General features: G+C 38.0%; 1 protein-coding gene across 1 annotated transcript in view; it reads left to right on the top strand.

Annotated features, from left to right (window-relative positions):
• The first annotated feature begins 4,498 nt into the window (after nucleotides 1–4,498).
• The window catches only part of mpzl3 (myelin protein zero-like 3), an 8,744-nt gene continuing 708 nt past the window's right edge, over nucleotides 4,499–12,534 (top strand). The window contains exons 1-5 of the mRNA XM_034867133.1: nucleotides 4,499–4,762; nucleotides 6,549–6,715; nucleotides 10,978–11,191; nucleotides 11,671–11,827; nucleotides 12,208–12,277. Of these exons, the coding sequence (XP_034723024.1) occupies nucleotides 4,663–4,762; nucleotides 6,549–6,715; nucleotides 10,978–11,191; nucleotides 11,671–11,827; nucleotides 12,208–12,277 (708 nt within the window). The 5' untranslated portion in view covers nucleotides 4,499–4,662. The remainder of the gene's footprint in view (nucleotides 4,763–6,548; nucleotides 6,716–10,977; nucleotides 11,192–11,670; nucleotides 11,828–12,207; nucleotides 12,278–12,534) is intronic.

The following is a 12,534-nucleotide window of genomic DNA, read 5'->3' as shown; positions in this document are numbered from 1 at the left end:
CAATTCAATGCCATTAAGGATAATGTAGGTCTTGCATTTCAATCAGTTATGCACAGCTATAATACCTGCCATAGAGCACTTGTTAAACGCAGTGTTATGCTCCAACTAAAGGCTGAGGGGCTTTTGTGACATCACATAACTTGGATAAAAAAGCATTAATGTGATGTTGCTGTCATTAAGTATGAAGGCCAAATTCCAGTTAGCGTGCAACCACATGTACGCCGTACCTGCCCTCAGTGTTGTGTTGGCGCGCACAGTCAGATCTGAAAACCCTTTTATTACAAAATGTCCTTGAGAGCATGTTTTTTCTCTGTGTATCTGTGAATGCATCACGTCTACTAACAGTTGATTGTAACACCTGTTTTTCTTACGTTTTATAACATAATTTTGTACTTCTGATGTAATACTGAGCAATATGTTAATAGATTTTTTATTTTTTAGATAATGCCAGAAGTATTTTATAACATCGTTTAAAATGTCACTGTATGTGTTTGTTGTAGAGCTTTTATATAATGACAACGATTTTCTAATAAAAATGCCTTTACAGTAAATGTTTAGCACATTGGGTTGCATCAAAATTTCACCACACAAAGGTAATCTGGGTAGACAATAGCTGGCCAATAAAATAATACAAACAAATAATCACACGTAACCTGAAAATATTTACGAAAACTCATCTATTATGTGATAAAAGAAATCTTGTCCTTCATCATTTATTATGCATCATTATCTTTAATGCACTGCCTCCAGTGCTTATGATGTGTCTGTCTGCATAGTCTGTCACTTGTTTACCTGTATGCATTACTGCAGTAAATCATTGTTTAATTTGTTGCCAGTCTAATGTGCTAATGCACGCCTTTGTGACTGCAGTCTGGGTTTGCTTATTTGTTGGATGAGTATGTTCATGACAATTAATATGTTATAATCTATCTATCTATCTATCTATCTATCTATCTATCTATCTATCTATCTATCTATCTATCTATCTATCTGTGTGTGTGTGTGTGTGTGTGGGGGGGGGGGCTATTTGTGTGCATTGATCAAAGTCTATCCCTGTGGGTGCAACTTTAGTTACTGACTGACAGACCTAAATTGTGTCTGTGTGGGCCAGGTTTAGCTACATTTAAGGGGACCAAAAACTGTGACAACAGTATACTTATGGGGACCTGACAGCTTTGTGGGGACAAAATGCTGGTCCCCATAACGTTCTAGGGCTTTTTGAGGACTAAGATTTGGTTTTAGGAGTAGGGTTAGAGTTAGGTTATGGTTATGGTTAGGGTTAGGGTGATGGTGAGGGTTAGGCATTTAGGTTTGATGGTTATGGTTAAGGTAAGGGGCTAGGGAACGCATTATGTCAATGACTGGTCCCCACAAAGATAGCCAGACACGACTGTGTGTGTTTGTGTGTGTATGCGTGCGTGCGTGCGTGTGTCTGTGTGTGTGTGTGTATGTGTGTGTGTGTATGTGTGCGTGCGTGCATGCATGCGTGTGTTTGGTAGAGGGCGGAGCATGTTTGACTAACACTAAAAAGAGGGAGAGGGTGGCTGGGAGACAGAGTCTGTTTAACCAAGCTAAATAATTACATTTTGTTGTAGAGAAAGACAGCTAGTGTTGAACTGATAAAACAACACTGGGGTCTTTGGATAATCTTGTTTGTATCACCACACTGTTTGTTAATTAATCTTTGCAGAGCTTAGACATTGGCCCCAAATTAATTCTGCCACTTCAGTATAATTCTGGGTGTGGAGATAACCATGTGCAGGGCTTTCTGTATAAGAGATTATAACTGTAGATGTTGCTATACTCAGAAACAATATGAGTCACATATGGTAATTTTTTTTGCACGCCCAGAAATCAATTTGATATCAGAACATTTTCAATCTTAAACATTTAATCATTAGACATTTGCAATGTAGAAAAAGCAGACATGCTACTTTCTCCAGTGACAGCATTGTGAATAGACAAGAACACACACAACACCTTTTTCATTTGGAGGAATTTTTTCTTAACTCTAGCTATGCTATCAGCAGTGCTATTCCTCTCTCCACCCAGACAAAAGGAACCACATCTGCATCCTGCAAGTTAATGCTTGTTCTCTGGTGGCTGCCAAAGGGCAAACATAGGAGAGTGCAGGGGAAAAAATAAATAAATGAAACATTCAATGCAGCGGAGCAATCGGCTGAATCATAAGGTATTGATTTGCTGTTGTTCCCAACACCTTCACCTCCTCCTGCTTATGGGTTTGGCCCTTTTCCAAATAAAAAAAGAAACATATTGAATGTTGACATTAACTGTTTGAAATAGTTTCTGCAAGTGTCCGGACTAACTTGTTTATGTACCATCTGTCTGTCCTACTGCTGCTGTCTGTTCTCAACCATTCTTTCCATAGACTCATTTAATAAGCCATTTTCTACTGAAAAAAGTTCATTATTTTGACACACATAAATCAATTCTGTAAAGAATAAACTAATTTGGGGTTTGAAGAACTGCAGGGAAACATTGCGTGCTATCTTTACCAATGAGGAAATTAGGTCTGTCTTTATCACTCTCTTTCCCACTTTTTTACAGTTTCTGTCTTGTTTCATCTGTTTATTTTCAGTTTGCATTCAACACCTTTAGATGGTACCTGGCACAGTAATGTGGAGATGTACTAAATTGCTTTATGCATACTTACTCACATACACACACACACAGATACACACACACACCTCACTCTAAATGGTAAATGGGTTAAATTTATATAGTGCCTTTCTACTTTACCTTACTTGACACTGTGCTAGATTCAGTGTCTTGCTCAGGGACACTTCACATTAAAGGATGATCCTCTCTATTCCCTGAGTCATATTGTGGCTAATGTGCTGTTGTACCTCACATACAAAAGTTTTCTCTGTATGTGAAACCTCTAAAAAACAGTATAGTGGATTTTAGCAGATAGGACTTTTCATCAACTATTCAGTGCATAGAGTGCATATAAACTGATGAAAAACCAAAGGACTCACATTTTTGGCTTTTTGGCTGTAAGATAATGGTTACATACACCGTCTGGCCCCAACAATTTAAATCACATTGCGTAATTAGCCCCCTTCAGTGTTGACAACAGAATAAGAGGTCTCTTGTTGACCAGAGACGCCAGAAAGTCAGAATGTGGGGAGAGCCTTTATTGTGACTGAAAAGATTTCAGCTGAAACTGAGACCACACTACTGTACCATGACAGAGTGACCCTGTTTTCGCACACACACAAACACACACATACACACACACACCACAATGTAATGGTGTGTATTTATGTGTGTGTGTGTGTGTTGTGTGAAAGTACCCCGTTACCTAAGAGTCATAAAACATTTTTTCCAACAGCATTGGGAGCCTCTATGAAACTCAAGCAGATTATATCATATATTCACAAACAATGCAACCATGTGGAATGCATAAGTTCAGTTAAATTGTATTGTTGACAGATACAATACTGAACCGTTACAACACTAATCATGAATGGACGCGGTAAGTGGCCGGTCTCTACATCCACAGCATCCACAGATATTTTCAATGAATTCTAGATTTTGCAGAACCGATCATCAACACAAAGCACAGCCAAATAAGGATATAAAGCAAAAATGATGTGTACGTCACTTCACTTGTCTATAAAGACATCGCTGGATAAGTTAAGTAAAGGTTAATTAAAAATTGCTTTCAGAGACACCATTATATCCAGAATGTCATTGTTATTGTGCCTGAATCTCACTGTCCCTTTCTCACAGGAATTATTTCCACATGGTGTAGTACATTAGAAGTTAGATATGCAGTAAATCAGAGTAATTTGTATTAATTGTATAACAACCCTACTTTTCACAATCCCTTATTAGAGAACTCTAGGCATGGCTGCTTTTTCATTTTAATCAAATTAGGGTGCAATATTCAACTCGAGGAATAAGCATTTTCCTCAAACTACTTTACGTTAAATTGTTTTTTGCAATATGATGAGATTTCTTCACAGTATACAGGAATATGTTTTTTGAAAACATTTTTAATATTACGCCAAGCTGTATGTATATAAAACTTCCAGCTATATAGGTTGTAATTCTGTCAAACTATACCTATCCTATCTGGCAGACCAGATGGATGGAGAAAGATAACCAAATAAAGGCATAAATAAACTTCAAAAAGACTCTGTGTAAACTACTTCTACTACTACTACTACTACTACTACTACTATTAGGCAACTATATATTTCTCCCAGTTTCAGTCCAGTAACATATGGCTTGGCTATTATAGTTAACAAGTTATAAAAAAAAAAAGATTGTTGATGAATTGTTACACTCGGTCCCTTTCACACATTTTACAAATGTTATAGCTGCTAATTTTAAGCGTCTCTTTATCTATAGAATGTCTTCTAGTGGGTTATTAAAATAGTTGACATAATATTATAATGGGATATAAACTCGCAGATTTTACACACTTCAGTCGCACACGAACATTAAAGTTTAAAGTCAGATGTTGTTGCTCCCAACGCTCCAATGAATCCACTTCCTGATACACCTGTTTGTCAGGTAGGGTAATCAGCCCACAGTCTGCGGAGCGACCGAGATCCTGAGTCATGACAAAACAGATAATGGACGGAATTTTTCCGAAGCCTTGACGCTACTTGGAATTTTTTTTAAATCGTAATGCGAGAGAACCCGATTTCACAACTTAAAATGCGTCGACCGCGTCAAGGGAATACCTCTCTGAATGTCGTCTTGCTCCTCTATTTGATCGGCTCTTTCGGTAAGTAAACTGGACCGAGCTTCGTTTTCATCTCGCTGTATTTCAACACAGGTTAGCCTAGCTAAAACAGAGACAAACTCTGCCTGCGTACGTCTGGCTTAATGTTTGTTCTAGGAGAAACAGGTTATTTTTCGATAAAAAATGTCGAAATATTTAATAGTAGCCTACATGTTTCATTTCCAGGCCTACACTACACGTAAAACGTTGCTCTGTAAACACTAACTATCAAACGCCATGATAAGACTGCCTGTGGTTAACGCATCCACCCTGCTTGAGGAAGAAGTTATGGACACAACAAGCATAGAGACTTCCCATGAGAAAATAGTAAACATTATCATAAAGTCGTAGTGAACTTCAACCGCAGACACATTCAAAGCAGCCTATCATATGCTCGTATAAGTAATAAGTAGTCCAAATAGCCCATTTAAATCTTTGTTTTGTCTCTTTCCAATTCCATTACAAACATGGCTCTGGCTGCAGTTGTTTGATTCACTCTGAAATCATCTGACTTGTTCATGAAGTATTAAGAATTAGATCTGTGTACAATAATAATATTATTCATATCACATAAAACATGAATATGTTGCCGCAAATTAGTATCATTATGGTTTCTTTTTTCTTTACACTTAGTATTCTGGGCTACATTTGTCCCCCTTTCTGCCTGGGTCACATCAAGACAGCTATGGAAGTATCACAATATAATCCTTCTGACTTTTATTATCCCACCAGTAAATACCCTATGATGTCTTTAAGTTCAATTGCGTTTCCGCTTCTTCCATTTTTTTTATTTAGGTGAGTCGATTGAGAACAACTTCTCATTTGCAGGGAGGGTCAAGCTGTTCTTTCACTTTTTCCACCCACATTTGTTTTATCCTGCCGGTCTGGGGATCGAGCCAGTGACCAAGCTCGCTTCTCTAACCCCCTACTGCCAATTTCCACTTTAATGAAGAAAAAGCTTTGTTCATGCTGTCGACCCGCTCACCCCTGGGTCTTGTTGATAAATCTGGCTGATGGCATGGTATCATGTATATTTTAGTGTAAGATAAACTTACTTTAGCGCCACCAACACGTCACAGCTCTCCTTTATTTACTGAAATAGCTTGATGTTGACTAGATGGATTTGCCCAATAATTTGTATGGATAGTCTGTACTGTGTTGTGGAGGAAAGGGGGATGCATTCATCTGTGTTTGGTTGTAATGCCTTCCAGGCATGTGTGGCTCTTACACCTCTAGAGTTGTTAAGGAAATGAACTGAACCCAACATTTTGCAATTAAAACAGCTCTAATGACTCAAGGTTGGAAAATAAATGAAGGTTCTCTTTCAAAGCAGAATAATTCAGCTCTTCGGTATCATTCATTGCAGACATTGCTCTGGCTGGCCTCCATTGGCATTCAGAATGAAGTGATAACAATGAAACACATGTAGGAATACAGAAATATGACGTAGACGTGTTGCAAGTCTATTTAGAAACAACAGTCTGTTGAGAAACTTGTATGAGAATGTCTTTCAGTTCAGTGTCTATTAGGAGAAATTTGCTGTGCTAACACTTTAATGCCACTACAATGTGGGCATATCTGTAGATGCTATCAGGTGGTTTATTCACTATTGGGCTTACAGTGGGCAAAATGTCACTCACTTTGTCCCCCTCCACTCCCTTTTTTCATTTTTTGAACACCTAAAAATGTTATTCTGCTCACATTTGTCATTTTTATTTTTCATCCCTGTACTCTGTCCCTCTAACATCATATTTGTTTCTGCTCTTTCTTTCTAATATTTCCCTTCAAGCACCTTTCCTAGTCTCCTCCATTACAGTGAGTACCCCAGCAGAGCTCCATGCATCTAAAGGGGATACCGTCACATTGTCCTGCACCTATACTTCCACAAGTAGGCCGACTAGTAAGATGACTGTTGACTGGTCGTATAGGCCCCAAAGTGGAGGGCTGCCACTGACAGTGAGTATACCTGTTTTATCAGAATAACTGAAAAAAAAATAGATTTTTCTGTAGCTGCACTGGATTACACCACTGTAATAAAAATCGGCTTTATAAAATGATTAGTTGAATCATTTTTTAAGTCTATTGTGTATGAAAATATTTTTTTTTAAACAAAAATGACAAGAAAAATCAAAGCTTAAGCTCAAATAAACCTGTTATTTAAAGTTGTAACTGCAAACAAGTAATCTCTGACATTTTAAAGACTAAATGACTTGTCAGATCATAGGGACAGTAACCGGCAGTGTTCAACAACAAAAAACAATCACTAGTTACAGCCCTGAGGCAGTTTAAATGATATAATGTGTGCGGAACTTAATGCATTACTAAATTATTTCCATTTACTTTTTAAAACATCACACAGACCGTGTTCATGGTACAGGTGACTTTCACTGCTCACTCTGTACAAACATGGCTTGTTTGAATGTCTGGCTGCTTTATTTGCCTTCATGACCAGCATGACTTCTCTTGATATCTGAACCTGCTGTACACATGCACCTTCACCCTAAAACTCAGGTCAGTCTTGGTTTCAAGGTTAATACTGTGTGTACAAATACATTTTATTCATTAGTATCAATGTTGAGCTAATGTCCAGGTTTTACCCCTTCACATTTCAGCCCAGCTTTCATGTCTTCAAGAGGCCTCACCAAGAAAACCCCAGCTGGTCAGCCACCATAATACCCCTTCCTATGCGGTGGTCTTGTGGTCTTGTTCGAAATGCATTTAGATGTATCTATCTCAACCCATAACTGCACTCAGCCTTCTAACCCTGCACAACTCGGGTTCAGTTTCAGTGACCAGTCCACTAAAAATCCACCATTGTACTTTAAGATTACCATCAAGTGTGGTTCTATATAATTGGATTTGGACCATTGGAATCCATAGTGTGGTAGCTGCAACCCTATAGGCCATCATTTCCTATAGGAGCACTCAGAGTTAAGTGGAGGCTAATGTTTTGTTCCTCTGCTGATAGTTTAGTCATTAAGATCCAGTTGTCTGGTCTAAAAGTGTGTAAAGGGAGGAGGAGGAGAAGAAGACGACGAACTTGGTACATATTGCGCTATGTGTGTATGCATGTGTGCGTCAGTCAGCAGACATCGTGTTATTACCTCAGGAAACCGCACAGATATTAGAAAAAAAGGTGTGGCAGCTGCTACCTAAAAAAAGAAAAAGAAAACACCACACCAGTTCTGCTTTCTTTTTGACTCATTTGCTGTCTTTATCACAGATAAATAATGTTTGTCTGTTTCCTGATATGGCCCATGGATGGAATCAAGTATAGAGGTTTTTAATTTCTATTTCTAAGCCTTCGTTTACTTTCCCTCCAATTTCATTAGCAGTTTTGGCTGCTTTGTTGTCCCCAGTCGTATATCACACAGGGAAAGACCATGAATAAGCATGTGACCATCAGAAAATATAATTTTGCAGCCAAAGCTTTTGTGTCATTCTGAATTGCTGCAGTGCTTCAGTGAATTGCATAATTACCTCAGTCCTGATGAAAATTAATTTTGTAGATTGGAGAAGAGAAGCTGAATGCTCAGTCAAATATCAGTGAAAGCTGATGCAATTGGAATAGTTGGCAATTGAATTCTGCTGAGTAATGCTAAAAATAAATCTATTGAGATGATCTTTAGTTAGACACAGGGATTAATTTGCCAAGTTAGTGGATGATTCTGTCTAAATTGTCACACAGGCTTGTCCTTGTTTCAAAATTTGACCGTGAGAATAGTTGGCCCCAGATAAAAACAATCCAATGTCCTTGTTGCTGCATTTCTCACAAGTTTAAAAGGATCATTGGGTGAAATGTTTGTTTCCAGACTGAGCAGACTCTTTGCTAGTCCGTGACTTCAAGCTGCTCTTACAAAGGCTGTGCTCTGCAAAGTCCTCAAATCATCAGCCAGGCCTACAATCAGTCTCTTAGAAAAATGCAGCTGATAAAACGCATAAAACCATAAAACTGTATCAGTGACAGTGCTTGTTCAGGGAATTCTGTGTTTGCTTTTGCTTTTTGCCTCGGTTTATTAAAAGGTCATATACAGTTATCCATGTTGACATTATTCACAGTGTGTACACATTAAGGCAGTAAATATGTTCTCTTCACAAAAGGCATGCATTTTTGCATGATCTTGATTTGAGCTGCACCGTTATATTGTAAACTGGTATAAAACGTTTTTTTGCAAACACAGATTTTCAGAAAATTCTAAATAAGATGGAAGTCTGCTTATTTTATACTTAAATACATAAATGCACTGATACCTTTAGTTGTTAATGTTATCTTGTATTGAATGCCATTGTACAGAGGGGTTAATTGGAGAAATACATGGATACTTGTGAAGCTGTGGATTTGACCTACATTTGAACAGATTTGTTGCCAGAATTTAAATGCATGAAGAACTGATTAATTGTATAAAACACTGACATCGCCGTTTATATTCAGTTTTCTGAGTGCTATCTAGTTTTTTAATGATGAAATACTAAAATTAAATAAATGTTAAAGGTGTGTAAAGAGTCAATGTAATAGTGTTTTAGGGCATTTTCACACCTGCCTTTTTTACGCTGCAATACGTGGAACCAAGCTTTTCATAAAATGCTTATTGTGTCACATGTTTGTGAGAATTTACACAATAAAGTTGTGGGGGAAAAAAAACAAACAAGCAGTCAGCTCGTTCCAAACAGACACACCCTTCAATCGGACTGCACTACTCTAAATCTAAAAGCCTCTTGATGTCTTGATGTTCCTTATCAGACTCAAATCAGCTTAGTACAAAACATGCCACTCACATTTGCTGTACATTACTATTTATTCAACACTAGAATTTCTCTTCTGGTCCTATAACAAGTTGTTTCCTTTTTACTGTTCAAGTTGGTGACGTTTAAAACATGTTAATCAACCATTTCTATTAACAAATTAGATAAAATGTGAAAAAATAAAAAAATCATTCTCACTGTGTTGGGTGAATTGCTTCAGTTCAGCAGTCCATCATTCATTCCAGGATATATGTGGATTAAATATAGTATTCAGCTCTACCTAAACCCTGGGTCAGTACCACTTTCAATTCTTTTTGCTTGTCTTTTTCTAACTTTGTCACAGTTTTCTTTCAGCTTTCATTAAAATAAGACATAATACTTAATGCAGCTCAAAACAGTGGCTTAAACCAATGGAGAAAAGATGAAAGTGAGCATATTCCAAATCAAGCCCTTTGTCTCCTTGTAACTCCACCAAATTTATTGTCAATTTTCTGTTTGGGTTTTACGTTTTTACCTTCAGATTTGTTCCGTCCAAGTCTCAGGTGTCTGGTAACTACCCAGGTTGTCATAAAATGCATTAAAACACAAGCTCTACACTCTTCGTTTCCTCTGTGAAAAGCTAGTGTAGTATTTTCACATTTTCATTCCCCCTTCTCCACCCACACACACAACACTCATACTCAGATGTCATGTTGTGGAGAGGTCTGGGTCAGCTTGACGTGGGAGTAATGACGAGATGGAGTTTGCTGTTGAAAACATACTTCTGTGGTAAATGTTTAACTGAAAGAAAATTTTTGTTTTGGAGACACCTGTAGTTTAGATTTTCCTTCTCAGTGAGTTTCATGCACAAACATTCATTCTCTTGGCCCTGTGCTCCATCAGATTCATATTCATATTTCATAGACTGAAGAGTCTGGCTTCTTTACTCTGCTATCAACAATATTGCCAAAAGAAAATGTCCCACCACCAGCTGTCCTACCACCTGTTTCTCCAGAAACGTTCCATAAGGCAAAACTGATATGTTTGATTCAGGAGTGTTGATTCATATTATATCCTTTTCGGAAGAAGAAACAATTGATTTCCAGTTTTAGTTGTAGCTTTCCAGGTGAGACTGCTGTTCGTGCATAATACACCACTGTACATTAACATTTATATTGTCTTCCTAAATCTTCTATATCAATTTATGTAAGTCACTAAGGCCATGCACTTTGAGTTAATTTCTCCTTCCTCCAAGCACCGAATGACTTAGGCTATGTTTACACATGGCCAGCTATTTTCATAAATTGACATTTCAACCTCTCCATTTTCAAAAATAACATTGTGCACAAGTGTTGGGTTACACATTTATTTTCAAAATAACCATGTACGTGTAAATAGGCCCTTAGATATAATTTTACATCCTAGCCCATGGCACACTCTATTTAACCACACCCATCTGTTTTATGCTAAATAAATATTTTCTTTTTACTCTCCAGTTGTTCCACTTCTCCTCACGTGCGTTCCCCCCACTTGATGGTCAGTTTACTGGTCGGATCCGGTGGCAGGGATCCCCGGCACGCGGGGTTGCTTCCATCTCTCTGGTCAACGCCACGCTGACAGATAATGGGACCTACACGTGCTCTGTCAGAAACCCCCCTGATGTTCACGGGTCCCCGACTTCTCAAATTGTGCTTACTGTCACACCCAAAAGTAAGATGGCGCACAAACTTAGTGCAATAGTAACCACAGACCACCAGACCCATTTCCTCATGTCGAAATTCTTTTCCTGCATATTTAGCAGATCTAAGTTTTGGAATTTGACAGACATCTAAATCTTTTTTACCTACATTTGTAGTTGTAATTATTAAAAGTGTTAAATAATCAGCGTTCGACAGAGCCAAGCTAGCTGCGTTCCTCCGGTTTCTGTCTTTATGCTTCATATCTATCTATAAGTTATTAGTTTTCTTCTTTTAAGTGATTGTTATATTTTCACTTCTCAATTGGTAAGAAGTGATTATTTGCTGAGATTGTGGAGAACTGTGTATAGACTGTATGTAGTGTACATGCACAGTATTGCTCAGTGAAATAAGGCTTTTGTAAGCGAGAATGGCCGACATGATGTCATGGGTCTTTGTGGTCATAAACAACTTGTTAGCGTGTTTCTTATTACCTCACCTCCTCCTCCATAGTGCCCAGCATTCGCTTTTCTGATGTTGCGGTTCTCCTTGCTTTCGTCCTCCTCCCCTCTGCTATCATCACCCTTATTTTGATTGGACGGATGCTCTGTCCCATGAAACAGCGCAACCAATTAAAGGCCTACAGATCGCCCATAGAGGTCACAGAGGGGTGAGTAGATTTATTCAACCAATAACTGCTGTGGGTGTCCAGGGGGTAATGGTAGTCATTGCATTTGCTTTGATGGTTATAAATGGGCTTCTGGATTGCTAATTTAATGAAGGTTAAACAAGAATTTAAGATGAACTGAAAGGTTTGATTTCAGTTTGTCTGCTTGTTGTCGAAAGGTGCTGTGCATCAGTGAGGATGACCGATGTATTACAGAAATATAAATGGTTAACAAGCCAGTGCTAATTTGTAATACATGTTTAACAGATGGCATAAATCTTGACAACATACACCACATTGTCAAAATGTAACAAGAAGGCTTATCCATGGCAATTGTGATTATTTTCACTACTAACCGTCTTTGTCCATTCTGCATTTTTTAGAGAAGAGTATGGCATCCACCCACCGGAGGCCAAAGAAAAGAGGGCCTCCTGCTGTGGCCTATATCTGACGGTACTGTACAGAACGTTTCATTATACGACACAGCCTTCCAACCCATAAATAACTTAATGAGACATGTCTGGCAGATCCATTTCATCTTTAATTTTACATGCCCTCTATGTCTGACAACAGGACTTGAGGGTTTATGAAATATTGAATTTTCCAATGTACTTGTTTTGTGTGTGTGTGTGTTTGTGTTTGTATGTGTGTGTGTGTGTGTGTATATATATATATATATATATATATGTGTGTATATATATATGTGTATA

The sequence above is a fragment of the Etheostoma cragini genome, chromosome 3, assembly GCF_013103735.1.
Source record: "Etheostoma cragini isolate CJK2018 chromosome 3, CSU_Ecrag_1.0, whole genome shotgun sequence".
NCBI lineage: Eukaryota > Metazoa > Chordata > Actinopteri > Perciformes > Percidae > Etheostoma > Etheostoma cragini.
This window is presented reverse-complemented; position numbering and strand designations above follow the sequence as displayed.